This window comes from Pinus tabuliformis, chromosome 6 (genome assembly GCF_031772625.1).
Source record: "Pinus tabuliformis cultivar Carrire ecotype Pingquan chromosome 6, CPIR1, whole genome shotgun sequence".
In the NCBI taxonomy this organism is placed as follows: domain Eukaryota; kingdom Viridiplantae; phylum Streptophyta; class Pinopsida; order Pinales; family Pinaceae; genus Pinus; species Pinus tabuliformis.
Genome location: NC_142292.1, coordinates 747,658,589 through 747,680,869, shown reverse-complemented (window position 1 = coordinate 747,680,869; position 22,281 = coordinate 747,658,589). Strand labels below are relative to the sequence as shown.

Sequence of the window (22,281 nt, the reverse complement as noted above, 5' to 3'; positions counted from 1 at the left end):
TCCTCAACTTCTCCTTCAAGAACATTTTCCAGTTCTCGAAAGGGTTCTAGAAACGCGTGGCAACTGCATCCCATATTTCTTTGGTTGTATTCTTGGCCGCTAAGTATGAGACTATATGAACGCCATCAAAGATCAATCGCTTTGCCTTGGCCATCTCCTTATTGTAGTTCTCTAGTATACAACTCTCTTTGCATACGTGTTCAAACCATGCTCATCTGGCAAGAAAGACATTTTGGCTTTCTAGATACAATAATTTGAGGCTCCATCTAGCTTATCCTGATCTTGAAGCCAGCTCCATCTGGCCTATCCTGATCTTGAAGTCTGGCTGAGGCCATTTCTGCAAAACTCACAAGTGGAAAATAAACAGGAATCTCCTCCCTTTCTTGCTCAGTTGCTTGCTCTGCAACTCGCACTCCCTCCTGGAATGCACAGTTTTGCCTACTGCTACTACCTTCTACTACAGGAAAATCACGGATTTCCTCTTGGAACTAGATCTGGAAACCCTATGAGAAATTCCACTGCATGTGTTTTTTCTCTTCTACTCAGCGTTGATCTGCTAATGCAATCAAGGCTACAAAACAACTGCCCTGAGATCTACTCAACGAAATCTTTGATTTGCCCACCGGAACATCTTTCCAAAAATACCACTGCCTATTGGAACTCCTACTAAGCCTGTTCGAACTTTTCTTGTCCCTGCAACTAGAAATCGAACCCTTGTCCAACAATTCGCACTGCCTGGCTAGACCCTTCGCGCAGCGCTGGAAGAAATTTGCTCAGACTCCCTCTGAACCACGAAATTTCTCCCTCTTCGCTACTAAGCTCCTGATATGTCAAACTTGCTCTAATACCATATGAAAATTCCTTGAAATGCAGCAACTGGGATTTATTCTTCTAACTAATTAATTATGCAGTTTATTTGTTATGACAAATAACGAATAAATCACACTGCAATTCTTCACAATAAAATTACACTACAGAAAAATAAACTGGAAACTGAGAAAAAGATAGCACACACAATAAAAATGACACCGTTATTTTTGGACAAATGTCCCCAAAAAAACTCAATATGGGAAAACCGATGCAACAGATGACGATTTTATTATTATTATACAGTCGTGAAATTCCTTAGTACAATCTAGATGCCAAGCTGGCAATCCTCTCCTAAGAAAATATCGGCAAAATATTAGAGAGAATTTTCTCTCTCCACACGCAATCCCGACACAACCTGCTTCAAAAAATTGGCCCTCCAAGAACCCTTGCACAGAGCTTGCGCACACCCTCACACACACAACCTGGATCTACCTTTGATCAAGTCGTTTTGCCTGTTGTTGCCTCTGGAAGTGATTCTCTGACCCTCTTGAAAATTATCCTGGCCTCTAGCACCTAAATCCACCTCCTCTTCAGCCAAATCGACTTGCCTCTGAAGTTATCTATGCATGCCTCTACACAGCCTCCTATGAAATATCTCGACCTCTCAGTTGACTCTCTAGAATTGGAAATTCCTATGGAATTCGCGTCTATTGCTCCCTCTCTATCTTTGTGTCCCTTTTGTCTCAATCTTCTCTCCCTTACTCGATCTCTACAACTAGGTAGCTCGATCTGCCAAATAACTCGACCTCACTAGTGTGTTCTCCATCTACTCATCGAGTTGTTCTTACAATCTCTCAGTGGTGAACCAACGGCCATGATTAGATCATCATCAACGGCTAACATCATCTCCAACTCGATCCTTGTGAGTTTCTAGATAATTCTCACCTTTCTCAATTAATTGTTGTTAATTAATCACTTTTCCTAAGTTACACTTAGAAAATATTTAATAATTGATCAATTAAATTAATTGAGTCATCTCTATGTGTTTTCTCCGAGAACCTTTTCTGGGTTTTGGAGATCTAGTGTTTCTTAGCCTCTCTGACCAAAGTCGAGACCAAGACACATGTCTAATGCTACAAAACTAACATTGGCCATATTTCTCAAACCATGAGGAGCCTCGTGATGTGCCACCTTTGTAGGAATCGGTACGACGAGCATCATCCAATGAGGGTGATCTTGACCCCGAAAGTCTTGATTTGCATTGCCATCTTTGTCATCTAAGGTAGGGCTTCTTCTGGCCCTACTTGGGTTGACATCAATGACAACCATATTTCAACATTGGCCTTGTCTAATAGGTGATCAAGCTTTATCATATCCATAAATTGATTTTCGCTCTTCTTACCTCTCTATTTTCGACCCTCTCAAAGGGAACTAGTCTCATCTAGGGCTTGGGGCAAAATTGCCTAGGAGAGGAATTTTTAGCCTTGGAAGGATTCAACATCAAGAGTAGAAGTAGTTGGCTCAAAACCAATCCTCTTGGTGGCTAATCTCTCCATTTTTCTCCATAATTTCTCTTGCCCTAGCTATTTTGCCTTAGGAAAAACCATACTTTGGTTAAGCTTCAACTTGAGGGCTTCATGCCACTTGAAGGTTTCATGTGCCATAGTTTTGCTAAAATACATTCATGGAAACCTTTTCTTTGTATGTTGACCTTAGGTCGTTTTATTTTACACACTATTACTCAAGCCCTAGGTCTAGTGTGCCTTCGATTGGCCTCTCTAAGGAATGTGGATTGTCTCTTCATCATTGTTTGAGCCTTGTACTTAAGTTGAGTCATCCATTGGAAACCCACTGTAGCACTTCAAATTTCTAAGCCTAGAATATCCATTGTAGGTGACCCATATACCAAGGCTCCTACCATTGGTGAAAATCCATAAAGAGTAGGGGGTGGTGGTTGTGGGGAAAATGGGCCACTACCTTATTGTTGTCATTTTGTCTAGCGCTTGCCTTGTAGGGTACCCCTCTACAAGACCTACTAGACTTTGTGCAAATAGGGTCATTTAATTCAATCCCTGGAAGGAGCGGATTACCATGATTCTAAAAATGGTGTTAAAATTGGCAACTAGGGCCAAACTCCATGTGGGTCATCTTATTAATGGCAGCTGATATTTTTCTTGGATCCCTCTCATCGAGAGGTGTAAGATTGATCTAAAATCATCTAATTCCGATAAGTATTCATGCAGATATGAATTTATTTGTATTATGGGACAATTCATCAAGCTCGGCCAGCATCCAAACAAACCCCACTTGTGCTCAATGTTTTAGTATAAATAGAGGTGGCCTTCAAGTCATTTTTACACACTCACTTGGGATCTCTTCCTCTCTACTTGTCTTTGGGTTATAGTAGGAGGAGAAATCCTAAGGGATCTACGCTGCCCTAATGAAGAAGCCCTATATGCAGAAAGGAAGGGAGATCTAGAATGGTGAAGGAAGCCTACATAATGCAGCAATGAAAGATCTAATTGCTGGTCTAGAAGAGACCCTATCCGCTGTCCTAAAATGCACCTATATGCAGCCCGAAGGAGAGAGAGACCTATACGCTGAACTAAAGAGCCCTAGTCGCAGTTCTGTTCGTGGCCTAGTCACAGTCCATATATGCCCTAACTGCTGGCCTTATTCTGCGCTAAGATGTTGCCCTACATCCACATTTAAGAAGACTCGTATACCCTGGAAATAGGAGGCCTCATCTCCCTAGACGCAGTCCTCTAATACGCTATCTCAAGAGGCCTCTATGCTGCGCTAACCGCTGTCCTCAAAGGCAGTCAATGAGAGTTCTATGCAGCAAGTATACGCTGGAAAGGGGAGCCCTTAACACAGTCAAAAGAAGACTATTCAAGCATGCCCCAGCCGCAGCCATGGAGGAGTCTTTCCTCAGCTAAAAGATGCCTAATATGACCTCAGATTTGGACAGCAACAGCGTCAAGCTTCAGGCAGATGAGGAAGGTTTGAAAGTGGCTTGTATGACATGGAGAAGAGTGCTGAAGGGTATACGTTGAAGTCTGTCCAGCAAGGCAGCATATGTTAGAACTGTGTTGATAATAGTACAGTCACTTGGATGGAGAAAGGGGTGTGAACTTGATGAAGATTATGAACAGTAAATTCTATGAGAGAAATCATTGTGTTGAAGACTTTGGTTGGAAACCTTTGGAGCAACAAAGGGGACTGTTAGAGGGCAGGTTAATATAGGCTTGTGTTCAGTGACATTGGTGGAACTTTGTCATTAATAGAAGGCAGATTGAAGAGTTGACCGTATGAAGGTACAGACTTCCTAGTGAGCAGCAAAGGAAGAGTGTGTGTTAGGCCGCAAGCCATAACACCAGAGTCAATATTTCGTATGAGTATTTAAGTGCTCAGATCATTAGCATAATATATATGGAGCTGTCATGCTGCTGAAGCCATTGGAGGATTGTTTAATGCTGCTGTAATTTAAGATGGACAGAGCTAGTGTCATGGGTTGGTTCAACTGACAAGGAGCAGCATGATGATGTAAGGGTCTCACCTTGAAGAACCTTATGCTGCAAATCAGTTGAAGATTGAAGGCTGCTCTCCAAGCTGCAGTCCTTGGTGTCAGGTGTATAACTGCATTGTATCATTTTCATGGTGAAGATATCTGCTGTTATCTAGTCAAGTCAAAGTGTTGACTTCTGATGTATATGTACTATCTCTCTCTCTGTTGAACTATTGAAGAAAATATAAGAAGAATTGATCGAGGGTTTCCCAACATTGGGATTTGTCCCTGGCTAGCGCCACATCTTTTGTCCTCTTGTCTTGGCTTGTCTTCTGCGATTTATATTTATGTTCTATCTACAATTTACTTTAATGCTGATGTGATTGCTAATCTAGAAAAAATATTGAGCTAACTGTGAAAATTGAAATAAATTGCTCTAGCATAGAACATACCTAAAATTAACAAATGGTCTGTGTGATCATGTGAAAACAGAAATTTAGGTTCCTTCATATCCAATCCTTGCAGCAGAACATAATCTCAAGGATATAAAAGCAAGGCGTATAATTTTGGATGGTGTGAGGGATTATAATTTCTCACATATTAGGGAAGGACATGGGATGTCAAATGTGGGTAGCCCTAACCGGTATTTATCTGAGCACAAACGAAAACAAGAAAATGGTGATGCAGGGAAAATTAAATATCATCAGATCAGAGACCGTAACATCTTACCTCACCAGGAACCAGCAAGCTCGTGATGAGCTTGCAGTTGTTGGGGAAACTATGATTGATTCGGAGCTGGTGAAAGTAGCTCTGAAGGGTTGTGTTAAGCATTGGACCACCTTTGTGGATGGGATCCTTGCTAGGTAGCAGCTTCCTAATTGGGGCCGGTTGTGGGATGGCTTCATCCAAAAGGAGATCTGGGAAAGCTCATTGACCGCAAGACAGCAAAAGAGTAGTAAGGAAAAAGATGAGCTTGCTCTTGCTACACAAGCGAGAAAGGGAAAAGGCAAGGCCAAGTGGAACCAAAGTGTTAGTGGATCTTCACAGAATAAAATGGAGAAGGACATGAGCAAAGCTCAATTCTTTGCATGTCACAAGTTTGGCCATTTTGCCAGTCAGTGTCCAAACAGGAAGAATGGCAAGGGAAAGACAGCCATCGATTTATGTATGACCCATCTTTCTGCTATCACCGCCACCAATTTCTGTACATTGAATTTTGCAGCCACCGAATTAATTTTTGCAACCGTCACATGATTTAATTCTATTCATAGTCACCATCATATGAATTTAACTCTAGAATCACCATCGTACAAAATTAATTCTGAAATATTAATTCTCGAGACACTAATCCACTATACAATTATAATTTGTTTCCTCAAAACCGATGTACAACTCCTTACAAATTCAATCCATTGTTAATTTGCCAGTCATTGTAATTTAATTTGCACCTGTCTCCAATTCAATCTGTTTTTAATTTGTTGTCATGACTCATTGCACAAGATTACCCTGTGATTATACAAGATTACTATATTGCACACATTTATGCAAGTCTCTTTCTCCAAGTGGGTGTGTCAAACTTTGCATCGACACAACCTTATAAGTTGCCCTTGGCTGAAGTTACTGTTGCTCCAATACCATGTTAAACAATGGAGAATATGAGAGACAAGTGAGAGAATATGAATGAATAAGAGATATGTATTATTTCAATTTGTATCATCAATTACATAAGATGTAGGAGACTCATTTATTCTTGTTCGGAAACAATCACCTAATTTTTCTTCTTGTTCGGAAACAGACCTAATTTTTATTCATGTTAGGAAACAATAACCTAATTTTTATTCTTGTTACAAAACATTTACCTGATTTATAATTAGATATGAAATAAAAGATATTTATTACTTGTAACTTTATTATATTATTAATTAATATACATCAAATGATATCATCATTACAATATAAAACAAATGCATTATGGACTCCTTCCGGAAATTATACATGACATATTCAATGATTTGATTGATTGTATTTTGATCATTTACACGTATAAATCTTGATGTTTTCTCTCTTTCAAATATCACAAGGATGATGCTGGACTGAAAAAGTGTTTCTAACAAATGACAAGATACCATTTTAGAGTGTTTCGCAGAAAAAATGCCTTAAATTTGCTGATTTGGATCAAAAAGTTGTCATAAAATAACAATAGAATCTAGATATAAAATAGAAGTTAAGAAACTATTATTTAGACTGGAATATCAATCAATGCATGTGTGCCAAATACATGTTTCAAATGAAATGGACCAATGTGATGCAACATAATAAGCAAAAAATGCCTTGAACTTGCTAATTGTATCAAAAAGTTATCATAAAATTAAAATAGATATAAAATAGAAGTTAAGAAGTTAATATTTTGGCTAGAAGACCAATCAATGTATTTGTGCCAGATACATATGTTTCAAATGAAATGGACCAATGTGATGCAATATAATAAGAAGATTCAAAATCATAACATGACTTCAAAGATCATTCAAATTTAAAACAGACGAACAAATATACTTAAAACGCTAAAATATTTTCATACCATTTGCTTTAAGTTCTGACAATGGATCGACAGGTTCCTCCTTCTCACAAGCAGCTTCTGCAAATAAAACCTCGTTTTTTGCTCTTTTTTCATTTCCTTGAAGGACAAACAGAATAAAAATTTAGGTGCAAGAAGAAATCAACCAATTTGCATCTTAGCCCATGCATCATCCTCAGAAGCAACAAAATCTGTTTTAACAAGTTTAAGAGGATAAATAAAATGTTGAAAATGTTGGCGATACATACAAGATTCAACTGATCAAGTGGAAAGAATAAATAACAAATAAATCAATCAAGTGTGACTTCATCACAAAAACTTGATTACAATCCCATGAAGAACATGTTGTCATGCTAATCCAGTTATTCGTGCTATGTCAACCAATCCGTACTATCTATTGATATCTCTTTCTAATTTGATCAAATTAGTTTTACTCATGGGCAACATTGCCCAAATGTTCTTGTAAAAAAATCAAAAACAAAGAATCTATAAAATAGGACATCAAAACATGCAAGATATTCAAAATAGCAATGCCAATAGTCCAACATGATACGGATGCCATGTGCATTTTCAAATAGAGAACAAATCATTTACATCATTGCATGACCAAAGATAACTGATGGGGCAACCGCAGAATAAAATCAGCATCCATCATAACAACAAATGAAAAAACTTAGCCCCAAGGGATAGTTCAGTTGGTCGAGTTCCCGTTGCTAAGTACCTTGCCAATTGGGAGATCAAGGGATCAAATCTCCTCGACGCCCTTGGGGTTAGGCCCCACCTATTAGGCCAGCGGATAGATCCCTTCAGGTGGATCTGCCTGGATTATTGCCCCTGGACGTAGCAGCCACTCAGTGACCGTGAACCACAGTTGAAAAAAAAATGAAAAAACTTAGCATGTTTAATATAGATAACCATTATACGATGTAGTGAAATGGTTGAATTAAAGCACTTTCAGTTCTCAGACTCGGGTTCAAAGTTCAAACCCACTGAAAACATGTCATTGTGTTACACTGTTAATGTTACCAACAGAGTTAACTACTACATCCAAAAAAAGGTGGAAATATTGGTGACCTTGCAACCAATGTGTATGACACCTCTAATCCAACGAGACCAGATGCATCTCTTCACTGAAATTTATGAAACAAGCCTAAGCTAACACTACAGCTCACTTTTATTAAAAACTATTTACAAGAAAAAATTAAAATTAAAATTAAAAAAATAACCATTTAGCAACAAAAACCTTTGCAATTCATCATGTACTGAGAACAAAAGAATACATACATACATACATACATATATATATATATATATATACACACACACAAAAATAAAATAAAAAAGCATTAACAAAACAAATATTAGAAACGAAATGTGGACTGTCCAAGAAGAGATGGACACAGTGCTTATTTGAGATAGAGAAGGAACGCAGTGTTATTTACATCTTCAGATGAACTAATATAACCCATGAGACAACTAAAATCCACATAATTGAATATTACAAGAAAAGCGGCAACATAGCACACATGAGACAACCCAAATCAACATCAAATATTACAGCAACATAGCACAATTAAAGTGATAAATATTCTAGAAAGAAATTAATTAATTTGAGAACCACAAATTAAACAAAATGTCAAAATCAGAGTCGATAGTGCAACATGCAATCAAGGGTACAACAAAAGCGGCAACATAGCACACATGAGACAACCCAAATCAACATCAAATATTACAGCAACATAGCACAATTACAGTGATAAATATTCTAGAAAGAAATTAATTAATTTGAGAACCACGAATTAAACAAAATGTCAAAATCAGAGTCGATAGTGCAACATGCAATCAAGGGTACAACAAAAGCGGCAACATAGCACACATGAGACAACCCAAATCAACATCAAATATTACAGCAACATAGCACAATTACAGTGATAAATATTCTAGAAAGAAATTAATTAATTTGAGAACCACGAATTAAACAAAATGTCAAAATCAGAGTCGATAGTGCAACATGCAATCAAGGGTAGCGCTAGGTAAAACTAAAATACTGCAAAACCGAACTCAAAATAAAAATATAAGAATAAGATACTACAAATATAAATGAAAAACTAAACCTAAAAACCAGATCAAATCAATAGAGGAAGAAAACAAAAACAAAAAACGAAAAAACAATTCAAGGTTTTGGGCAAGAAAAGCCCACATACAAAATAAACACCTGAACACAACCAATATTTTCGTAAGATATCTCACAGAAACCATTTAACATCAAAAACTTAACATACAATCATATCGTTCACATCTTGCCCCAGGCAGCAAAACATTTGAAATCAGATCATTCAAATAGTGATATAAATTTCAAATATCCAATCAATATCAAATTTCTACAGATATCACCAAAAATGATAAATATTGAATTGAGAAATTTCTGCAGTTTTCGAATAAACTTTGCTTAATAAAAAGTATTCAAAAGAATGAGAAAAGGAAGAGAAAAATACAAGTCTGTCCTTTCAACCACCACTGTAAGGGAATTGTAAAAAGGTTAAATAAATAAATGAAATCCAAAGTTCTTCACAGACTAAGACAACCTTTTTGGAAAAACAATGCGACATATATAATATTTGAATAGAAGCTTCATGAGTTTACTAGGGTAAAATTTTGTAGAACCTGTATACCATTACCATATTGCCACCATGTGGCCAGCTGCATAATAAATGCATATCTGTGGTTCTAGTTGAAACATTATTATTATTATTAAGTTACAGTTCATGAGTAATAATAATAACTTTTAAAGAAAAAATTCCCTCGCAAAAACACTCTAAGTATTTATACATGATCCAAATATGGCATCCATTGAAAACCAGGTAGTGTAAGTTAGTGCACCTGACCCCAAAGGAATCGAATCAGGTAGTTGCACAGCATACTGGATTCTCAACAATGTCTGAGTAACAATAACGTCAATCGATTTACCTAACCCCCAAAACTAAACACTAACATATAACGATAATAACTTTGGTTAATATCAATTATAACTAACATAAAAATTATAACAATAATAATAATGTTTGTCATCATCATTAGGTTAAAGCTAACAAATGATACAACTTTAGATTTGGTTATGGCTCGCACATGTATTTATGATGTAGATGGCGAAACAGGCAAAAACATAGTATCAATACATGGGATTATATAATGTTTACCTTAAACTTCAAAAGTTTCCATCTGATTAGTATATCTATCCCTACATTTCCTTGGAAGACTTGATATAGTTGATTAAAAACAGAGTTTTTTCAATTTTAAATTTCTTTAATTGAACAACTTTAATCGCTGTCACTACAATTTTTCTCCTCCAAATTCAATTGTCATTGCTGTCTAGCATTTTTTCTTTTATTTTTCATTCTATTAAACATTTGTTTTTCTACAAAGTTTCATAGCAAAATCATAAAAAAGACCTAGTCAAAAATTTATCATAATACCTCGTATGGGTAAAATTTCGATATTCACTTTAATGTTTGGAATTTATGCAGTTCTTTTTGGTTTTCTATTTAAAAGATCTGATTTCACATATTTTATTGTCTCGAGCAAAATTCGATTTGTAAAGGGTTTTGAAGTTTATGGCTTATAAAAGCAATCTCACCAAATTATTGGTTGTGATCAATAGTGTTTCCTTTTTTTTACAAGGACATTTCTCACCCAACAGTAATTTAATGCCTGAAATATGATTTTTTTATGGTTTAGATCTGGGAAACAAGATAAATCACCCTACCCTCACGAATAACATATCTACATATCAGACATGTGGATGTGTAGGGTAGGTGGGTCCCATGTGTCCAACCATGATGAAGCGAACAAAGTTCCTTCTATAAATTAATTACTCCAAAAGACTTGGAATATGAAGTTATCCATTGAGGATATAAATATTATATTAAAATATATGAATAAGAATGATAATGAGAATTTACAACGAGAACGAGAGACTTGCTTATATATCACGCAAGTGTCTCTTCATGAAGAGTCATGTCCTATTAGACATGCCTTTTCAACCTAATTACTAAGCTTAACTAACTATTATTTATGATTATTATCTTTTACATTATATTTATATTATTTATATATTTGATTCGTTACATTGCCTCCCTCAAAAAGCTTTGTCCTCAAAGCTTGTCGATGAAAAGGCTTGATCTCTTTGTCGGCTTTGAATGACTTTCTTTTCTCGGAACAATCATCTTCGTCAATACAAGCCGATATGAACTTCTAATTGACAAACAAAATTGTCGCACTGAGAAGGGATCAGACCATCCCAGATTAATCTTCTGTATATAGCATTCTGATCACTAAAATTTTGTAAAGACTTGTCAACATAAGACGGAATTGATGTTACGTCATTATTCTCTGAAACATTAATTCGTTGTCTTGGTTCTAAGTTCTAACTGGTTCAAATATGTAGCATGGTTGATTCGTCTATTCTCATGATTCAGATGCTGATTGGAACTTTTTTGGTTTGATTTCTCCTTACTGGGCATATGCCAATTTTTATATTTTCTTCTAGCAAATATGTTGTTGAGATGGTTATGGAACATTCACTTGGGATGTTCATTGTCTGAACTGCAACATCTAAGTGTGTCGTTTCTTTAACTAACTTGTCTTCTTGAGTTGTCATATTCACTCGATCGGTATTTGTTGTTTTTTCATCAACTTGAATTCCTACATTTGATGCTTCTTTCTCGATAAGTTGTTGTACCTTGTTTTCTAATGACTTCTTATCCTTCTTAAGTTTCTTAATTTGCGACAGTAATTTTTCGCTATGGTTTTTAAATCGAGAAACTTCTTCATTTTTGTCAACATTGATTTTGTCAATTTCTTTTTGCATATTTTGTAATACCTTTTTACCTTCTTGAGACATTACTTTTGAAATATCTGAGATATCTTCTGGTGTTACTGAATTTGGTTTTAGTGTAAAATCTTGGAGCGTTATTTTCTTCTTCTTGTAAGAAAATGTTAAAAACTTATTCTTTGTATTTAGAATAAAGGAACCTAGACTTTCCATCCAAGTTAACCCCAAAACAATGTCACTGTCAATGTCACTATCGTCAAAACGTAAGGTTTTCACGGTGAATTTTAAGGTAAAAGTGTAATCTCCAATATTTAGATGTAAATTGCTTATATCGTATTGTTTACCAAAAATATTTGTTTCAACTATATTTGATTCATGAATCAACAATTGGTTAGCACATTTAGGACTAACATAATTACTTCTTTCAGCAGGACAGATAGAGATTATGATGTACCTTCCTGCGAGCAATCCTTTGATTTGAAATAATGTATCAACATATTTACCAAAGGTTTCAAGAAACCTTTCATCTCTCATTTTTGGACTACACTCAATTTCTTTATCATCAACAGTTGACTCCATTTTTACTTTGTTAGGATGAACTTGGGATATTTTCAATTACTTTTTTATATATCTTTTTCAAATATTCTCCTTTAATGTGGATTGTTAAAAACTTGAATACCCTTTTATTAAAAAAAATACTCCTTTATATTGTTGCCCTATATATATATATATATATATATATATATATATATATGTATTTCTTTATATTAAGACCCCTTTTCAAAATAACTTTATTATCTTATAATAATAATAGTTTCACTTCTTTTTTCTTTTTTTAATATTAAATTGGTCCCCTTTTTTTTATATATACTTAATTACTTCCTTGATAAATTTTTAACGTCACCCCACTTAATAAATATAAAGGTCTTTTCATATGACACGGTCGATGTTAAAATACCATGGGCTAATACCATGGGTTGTTTTTAAAACCTCCTGTAAAAATTAATATTTACCTTTCACGTAAGAGCTTTAAAATACCATGGGCTATTACCATGGGTTGTTTTTAAAACCTCCTCTAAAAAGTAATATTTACCTTTCACGTAAGAGTAATATTTACCTTTCACGTAAGAGCTTTTGTATCCCTGTTTTTTCTTTAACTTTTAAAATACCATGGGCTATTACCATGGGTTGTTTTGTGAAAAGTTTTAAATATACTTGGTATGAGATTTTGTATCCGTTTTGTTTCTTTCTTTTACTTTTTTTTCTCTTTTTTTTATTTTATTTACTTATATATATATATATATATATTATATTTTTTTTGTATGGCCAAAGGCCTAGAAACACCGAGAAAAGGACAACTCCCAAATTTTGAGCAAAATGCTTCAATTGTACGGCAACAAGGTTGACGAATTTCAATAGCCAAGGACCTGGATCGGAGAACGAGCTTTGTGCACCGGTTAAGCAACCTAGAGGACCGAACTGCTCTGATACCAAATGAAGCGAACAAAGTTCCTTCTATAAATTAATTACTCCAAAAGACTTGGAATATGAAGTTATCCATTGAGGATATAAATGTTATAGTAAAATATATGAATAAGAATGATAATGAGAGTTGTATGGACCGAACTGCTCTGATACCAAATGAAGCGAACAAAGTTCCTTCTATAAATTAATTACTCCAAAAGACTTGGAATATGAAGTTATCCATTGAGGATATAAATATTATAGTAAAATATATGAATAAGAATGATAATGAGAATTTACAACGAGAATGAGAGGCTTGCTTATATATCGTGTCTCTTCATGAAGAGTCATGTCCTATTAGACATGCCTCTTCAACCTAATTACTAGCTTAACTAACTATTATTTATGATTATTATCTTTTACATTATATTTATATATTTTATTCGTTACACATGAGCATGCATTCAATGCATATCAGACTCATGCAACATGCGTCCCTATGTTAAACACTTGGACTCCACAAACAACAAACAAAAGTGTGTTTAAAATTCTTGTTTGGTGTTTAAAGCATAGTTTTAAAAACCAGATCCAGCTCTTGAACTGGCCCACCTATCAACTGGGATTCGAACTGGATTTGAAAAAAAATAATAATAATAATAAATTTTTAATGGGAAAAAATTATTTTTAAGATTTCAAATCATGATTCTAAACCATTAGAGACAAAATATGCAAAGTTTGCTCATCTATATTCCATGTAAGGGTGAACATATCAAAATGGCACCAAGTCTAATACATATCAACAACAAAATACATAATCAATGAAACTTTGAATGGCCTCTAGAGTCCAAAAACAATACTACAAGCTGTTGGGCCACTGGCCTACAACAAATCACAAATCAACATGATCACTCATCAATGTCATCACTAATTCACCACTACTTACTAGAAAAGGGATCATAAACAAGAGCGACATAAATATCCTCTGGCTCAAGGCCTTTAGACTCGGATTTTTCAACCTTATAATATGGAAGAAATTGAAAAAGATTAACATGCCTAACCAATGATTTTGGTTTGACTGAAGGGTGCATGTCTTCAACGTTACGATATGGTCGAAAAGGCTTAACATTCATAACTAATTATTCTGGTTTGAGAGAAGGATACATTTTTGTTAAGGCCATGGCAAAGGAGTTCAACAATCAATACCACCAACATCAATGTACATAAAGGGCTTCATGCTCTTGATTAAATGCCAATCCCATACCCGCATACATGATAGAATTTAATGCAAATGTCATAATCCTATCAATCCTAAAATCCTGAAAACTGTTAAGTCTACTAAATTTTGGGTAGGATATGAAATTCTACTTTCTCCATATGAAGTATGATAAGATTGGAACACTCTCGAACATCTGGAAACAATTGATGGTAATGTTAAAAATTTATGTAAAAGGACTTGTATACTAGGAAGTTAACATTACCATTGATTGTCAAGATTGTTCGGGTTGAGTTTGGTCTTTTGTTTAGGGTTATGGTTTTTGGGGGGAGGGGTTGATTTGTGTTGAAGAATCTAGGGCAATGAGATATAGTAGGATTCTTCTATACTTGATAACAATTTGTGAAGCCCTTTTCAATTTAACTTGTTAGCTTGATCTTCTTCTTTTATTATTATTGTATTTGTGTTTACTTCATCAAACTGCTATCAAAACACAAGAAACAAGAGCACAAGGTATTGGCTCTCTGCCAGGGCAAAACCTCTTTCTCTTAGAGAAGAAAATCCTTTTGTAAATTTCTCTTATTGAAGCTTCTTATTGATCAATGCTAAACCCTAGACCCTTGACGAGAATATCCTCCAAGCACAAGTCAAGTCCTTCCTTCTTCCGACACTTTGTTTTCTGGCACTTCGTCCTCCTCCTTCCGACACCTCGTCCTCATTCCTTTGGCAACTAATGATAGACCTTGTTTATGTGAGCTCTAGAAGAGATACTTATCTTTGACACTTAGTGAGGTCCTTCACCTATAAAGATACCTTCCTTCTCTTGTCCAAATGAGCTTCTTCTTGGTGTGTAGTTGCAGACTTGATATGACAGCACTGTAGCCCTAGTTTCTCGCACATGTGGGAGGTTTCCTTGTATATTTGACTTCCTTTTCCTTTGCTTGGGAGAGCCACTTCTCCACTCTAGTGGGAGGCCTTATAGGCCTAAGTTTCCAGCCCAAACAAAGATAAATATGCAACTGTGATATTGCTGCTGTAGTGACCGCAGACAGCCCTCCTTTCCTCGCACGTGTGACTGTAATCTACCCTTAGAACAGCCCTTTTTGTCTCCTCCTTCTTTGCTGCACTAGAGGCTCCTTATGCTCGTCTTTCTTCACCCTTTTCTCGGCTTCTTATCTCGCTGATTTCAGAGGCTTGATTGCTTGTCGTTGGAGGAGTGGACAGCCTCTATATATAGAGGACTGTCCCTCCTTTAGGCCGACTTGAGGCTGACTTGAGGACTTAAGGCTGACTTGACATTTCCACTTCATTTTTGCTTCTTTGGTGATGTCGTTGCATGGAGAGGACTTGTGACTTTGCTTGGAGGGATATCTTCAACGTTTTTCTTTTGACTCTGACTTACCTATAGCACTTTGACATGTGCTAGACCTATTTCAATGAGCAAGAAACTCATTGATAAATATAACAAAAATAATATTTCTTTTCTTGTATAAATACAAATATCAAAAGTACATTTATGAAGACCGAACCTAGTTACACTTTCTTCAACAGTTTGATGACCAAGGGGGGTTGTTTTGGGAGAGAAACAACCCCTAGTTTCTTCAAAAAATCACCTGAAAACTGCCATTGTGGGTCCCAAAGTCACCCCACAGATGAGATCTGACGGGTCCAATTTTGGAGCAAAACTGGCCAATTCAGACTGGTTTGGTACTGGTCCCCAAATCAGATTTTTCTACTGGGTCATTGGCTGAAGGTTGTTAACCGACCAGTTTGACCGGTTACCAGTTCAAACAAGCCAGTTTTTAAAACTATGGTTTAAAGGTAGCATTTGGTCTAGCAAGCAATCACCATTTAAGCAAGGAGTCAAATACAATTTGAAAGTTAGCTTATCTTCGAGATTCTTGGTGTTTGGTGCAAATGAAATCTGCATTTCATTTTCTGAATTTGTGATTTTGAAGTTTTGTTACAGCAAAAAAGTGTTTTCCACTAAAACCATGGTTCACTCCTCGAGGGTTTCTGCTCAAAGGAAGGGGCAAAATGTGTATGTTCGTATTCCTCCTTCCTCTCCTGCTCCAAGTGCTATCGTTGCTATTGTGCACACTACAATTTTATATCTGCTACACCACCATTGGTAGAAATAAAGTTCAAACAGGAGGGCAAATTAATCAAGACAACAAATACGCACTTCAGAAATATGTAACCAAAAGACCAATACACAGGAGAAATAGTGGTAGAAAAAGCTAGTAAGCATGCTTATTTTGCGATGTTGCATTCAAGAATACCTATTTCCACATCAAGGGCCATTATTCTGTGGCCTGGGCATCAAGAAAGGGATTGAAGCACACCCAAAAGTTACTGTGAAACAAAGAAAAAGCATGGCTAAAAAGGAAGTTGTTGATGATGCAAACATAACCGCTGCATGCCAAACAGGATCCTCTTTCATGTTTGAGTGCCATCCATCAGAATAGAAAATGGGGTTGAATTTTTTACAGCAAACCAGCAATAGCAGCAAGAAGCATGCCCCTAGTGATCCAATGAATAAGATCTTTCAACCAAAATTGCAGGACAAGATATATATCTCACCATTGGATTCTATTTCTATCTCAGTTTTCTTTCATTAAATGTTGCATGCTCTCCTTTATTTACTGAGGTGTCGAGCTCTAACTGAACAAACTCTAATGGGTTATGTACCTTCCTAGTTCAACAAAGCTTAGAACCACACTATTGGTTAAGGCAAAGGAGGAGATGGATAAACTCCTAACACCTGTTAGATCATCATGGCCCTCATCCGATGTTAGTATTGTTTATGATGGATGGGTGCATACAACATGCCATTCCCTCATACTTCATGATGTCATCAAACAATGGACCAATGTTCTTAATCACAATAGATCTACATAGGTGACTTGATCATTAAAGTTAGCGAAGAAGTTGTCGTTGATTATTCTATGCAAATTATCACATATAACATCACTCATTTGCACGATTGTTGAAATAATTGTGGAGACTAAATATCATCAAGTATTTTGGACACCTTGCAATGTTCATTCATTGAATTGGACACTTCAATCTATTGCTTCCAATATGACAGTAATGGGAGAGCAAATTGATGATGCAAGCCATTTATACAATTTTTTACAAAATCATAACAATACCCTCACCATATATAAAGAGTACACAAACCTATCCTTGTTCAAGATTGCATATACTTTGTTTGTTTGCTCTTTCATCTTGCTTAAAAGGTGGAGAGAGTCAAAGCTACTCTTGCAACCATGGTTATTTTAGATTATTTTAGATTGTTGGACGATCACTAGTAAATAAAAGTAGGTCGTGCTGTTGAGATCATGACCCCGATCATTACTTTGTTGCTCATAGTAGATACAAACCACCCCATATTGGAAATATTTTATGTGGTGTGAAACTACACGATTAAGTCCATTAAGGTAAATTATATGAGAATGAGTGTCTCGGGTATGGGATATCCAAAAAGATCTTGTTCACCAAAATATGAGATATTCATGTTAGCAAGTGGGAGAAGTATTGCACACTTTTGTTTGGCTCACTCATTGTTTCTCAAGTATTACAATGAGTAGCTCAATACTGAACCTATGCACATAATACCTCCTCACATCAACAAGGAGATTTCAAATGGGAGGAAGATCACATTGAAAAATCTATTACATGATACGACTAAAGGTGGGCTTCATAGAGTTTTCCACTTCCACTAGGAGATTCAAAGGCTTTGATGTGATTAGAGACATGGGATTAAGAAGCCCTATCCCTAATGGGCAACACATGGAACAACATGCATTTTCATACAACATTAGCCATTAAACTCCTTCCCGAGGTTACTTCACTATATTCTTGCGAGAGGAAATGGAGCACATACAAGAATGTGCATATTTTAAGAAGCATGTGCGTGGGAAATCCGGAGCAAAGACACCAATGCATGTGCATGGTAACTTTTGTCTTATATGGAAGGTAAGGGAAGGGTAGCTTAAGTGTTGGTCTATGCTTAGAGCAATTTATTTCAATTTTCAAAGTTAGCTCAATATATTTTCCAGATTAGCAATCACATCAACATTAAAGTAAACTGCAGATAGAACATAAACATAAATCGCAAAAGACAAGCCAAGACAAGAGGACACAAGATGTGGCGCTAGCCAAGGACAAACCCCAATGTGGGGAAACCCTTGATCAATTCTTCTTATATGTTCTTCAATAGTTCAACAAAGAGAGAGAGAGAGAGATAGTACATTTACAACAGAAGTCAACACTTTGACTTATTTAGATAAGAGCATAGATCATCTCTAAGAAGATGATACATGAGATCAGTTGAAGACATACTGCTTCAACTGATTCTCCAAGGTGACTCCTTCACCTATCATTATGTTGCATCTCTTCATCATGCTGCACCCATCATCACAATGTTGGACCTTATGCTGCACTGTTGTCCCAGTGTTTAGCACTATCGTACCTTGTGCCACTGCTGCACCATGTTGTCACACATGTGCTTGCTGCACCATTGCTGCTTTGTGTACTTGTTGCACCAAGTACCATACTGATGTCCCAATGTGCTCGCAACATTATGCTTGTTGCACCTTGTTGTTGCTGTTGTCCCATGTACCATACTACTACAGCACCAAGAACTCACTGAACTAAATACAGTTGTCCCATGTACCATACCACCATGTACTTGTTGTTGTTGTTGTCCTATTGTGCCACTGCTGCACAATGTCATAGTTGTCCTAATCATTGTGTCCCAACATGTTGTTGTCTAACATGTTGTTGTCCTAACATGTTGTTGTCCCAACATGTTGTTGCACAATGTCATAGTTGTCCTAATCATTGTGTTGTCCCAACATGTTGCTGTCCTAACATGTTGTTGTCCCATCATTGTGTTGTCCAATGAGTTTGCAACACCATGTACCTTTGTTGTCATGTCACAATTGTTGTCCCATCACAACTTGCTATGCTTGTTATGCTTGCCATGCTATCCAGCCATGCTTGCCAAGTTGTACATGCTTACACTGATTCTTCTAACAACACTCTCATCATCAAATTATCCTCATACTCATACTTGAATGTTGGCGCACTATTGTAGGTTTGCAACTCTGATTAGGGCATCAATAGTACCCTAACAACCATGTCTAAACTTGGCAACAATTGTAAAGACTATACTTATCTTTAATTAATTTATTTTTTTTCTAATCATTTTATTAATTTATTAATAAAATTTTAACTATAATCTAAAATGTATAATTATATAACCATATTTTAGGATTTAGCTTAATTTTTAACATTTATCTTTTATAATTATTTTTACGTTATACATTTTAAATTTAGTATTTACCCATTAATCATGATATATTAAGAAATATGGGTATTGATGGGTGAATATAACTTCTATTTGAAGAAGCGTCATGATATTTAATACTTATAGTTAATTTAGTATATAAATACTAGTGCGGTGCATGCGACACATGCATATGTAGCTATCATATGCATGCATCGTATGCCTGCTATTATTCTTGTGTTCTCTATATTATAGATAGGTCGTTACAACAATCCTTGAAAAGAGTACGGCTTACCTCCCTTGAGAAGTTGCTGCCCATACATCCCTTCACGCTATCTAGGGCAGCCTCCACGTTATCCCTTTGACCCTTTATACGACGGCTAATACTCTATTGTCCACACAACCCTTCACGTTGTCTAAGGCAACCTACACACTGTCCCTTTGACCCTTCATGCTGCGGCTAAGACTATGGTTGAATTAGACCAGTGTTTAGGGCTGGATCAGATCAGCATTTAGGGCAGCCTTTTAGGTCTGCGTTAAGGTTGCCTTCCTATTGTGCATCTAGGGTTGTAGGCCTCCTTCTAGACTTGCGTAGAGACCAGCGTATAGGTTAGGGCTCCTTCTTAATATCGTTAGGGCTTCTCTTCATGACTGTGTCCTCTAGATTAGGGCAACGTATTTCTTCTTCTTGATCGCGACTAGGGCAGCCTCATTCCTTCAACGTCTAGGGCTACCACTGCTAGATTTCCCTTCCACTAAAACCCAAGACAAGTGGAGAGAAATCAAGATAGAAGTGTGTGTGTGTGTGAAATGACTCTCAAGCAGTGTTGTTAAAATCGCGCTTTTTTGAAAAAGCGCGCTTTTTTCCCTAAGCCGATTTAATCGCGCTTTTTATGGGAAAAAAGCGCCTAAAAATTTTTTTGCCGCTTTTTTCGTAAAAAAGCTCGGGGGTCCCTGGCAGCGCGATTTATAATGAAAATTGAAAAAAAATGAATATTTTTGTACCAAACGCTTTTTTCCCGCTTTTTCTGCTTTTTTCCCGCTTTTTTCCCGCTTTTTCCGCTTTTTTCCGCTTCATTCCCGGCGCCGATTTAATCCCGCTCGCGCTTTTAACAACATTGCTCTCAAGTCATCTCTTGAGCACATGTGGGGTTTATTTGGTTGTTGGCCGACCTTGTCGAATTGTCTTATAACACAAATAAATTCATAACTCCATGAATGCTTATCGAAATCGAATGATCTTTAGATCAATCCTACACCTCTCAATGAGAGGGATCCAAGGAAAATATCAACTGCCATAAATAAGATGACCCACATGGATTTTGGCCCTAGTTTCCAATTTTAACATTAAGGGAAAGGGAAAAGTTGTGGGAAATATTTCCTAAGGATATGGGTATCAACACCATTGATTTGGTAAAGGCCATCCCAAATCTTAATGAATTGGTCATAGAGTCAATCGCTTTCTATCATTCGCATTCGTGATCATAACAAGGGGTTATCTGCAAGACTGCAACACCAGAAGATGCAAATCATTGAGTGGATGACTTGGAGGAGGGGAAAGGAGAGAAAAATTACAGTTGTGTTGACCTTCATGATTTTGATTACAATCATATTTACAACTTCATAATACATGTAATACAATTTGATGAATTGACTGAGAAAACTACAAAACTTTTGACATGTGATTTTATAGTTTGCTTATCTATGACCATTTGATGAATTATGAATGATCTTTGGCATCGATTTTACACAATACATTTAAATGATTAATCTATGATTTTATTCTTATGTGTTTTTCATCTAATTAGTAGATGTAATTATGTTTTCTAAATGTTCACTATATTTCCATTTCTATAAAAAATTAAATTATAGATAATAGTATATAACATGATGGGTTAGCCCAATCGGTTCAAACAAATTGTTTTAAGGCACTATTGTGGTTCGCAGTTGAGTCAACCTATTTCCATGTTTTCCTTCCAAGGAAAAAAATGTTACCATGGAGCTCAAATCAATCAAAGGGGAAATTATAGCCTACATCATGATGTAAGACAACCTATCCAAGTACAAACAAGGATCATTCCAATATGTAAGCCTTCTATCAAATCCATTAACATTCATGATGCTCTAGTATTTGAAAATACCCCATCCATCCTTCTATGGTCCTTGCACAATTACCCTACAAAGACTCCTCCATTAGCATGCCTTAATGGCCATTGTCAAAGACTTGACCCCCATATGTTATAGCCTTAGGCCCCTCCAAAAAAGTGTTTGGTCAATGATACCACACAAATTAGCAGTCTTGCAAAGGTCTAGCAAGATGCTAGAGTGGCATCATGTGGGACAAATGCCCATTTTCACCCCATTTAATGTTCCAAATTATAAATTTGTACAAAATTGCTTCAAAAATTAATGTTGCAAATTTCATAAACAGATTTCACAAATTAATCCACAAAATTGATGGCAAATTGTAAATATATAAACTGCAATCTCATAATAGGCAATAAACACATGCAGGAAATCTCAACTTTATTTATCATAATATAAGAGCAAAGTTACATGCTAACTCAATAGCTGAGACAATAGC

At 36.1% G+C, this 22,281-nt stretch overlaps 1 protein-coding gene across 6 annotated transcripts in view; it reads right to left on the bottom strand.

The window, feature by feature from the left end:
- Window positions 1–22,281, bottom strand: part of LOC149260895 (craniofacial development-like protein) — a 122,569-nt gene that overhangs the window by 56,851 nt on the left and 43,437 nt on the right. For all 6 annotated transcript variants that reach the window (XM_089421298.1, XM_089421295.1, XM_089421284.1 and 3 more), the window contains one exon: window positions 6,897–6,992. In XM_089421298.1, coding sequence (XP_089277424.1) covers window positions 6,897–6,992 — 96 coding nt within the window. The remainder of the gene's footprint in view (window positions 1–6,896; window positions 6,993–22,281) is intronic.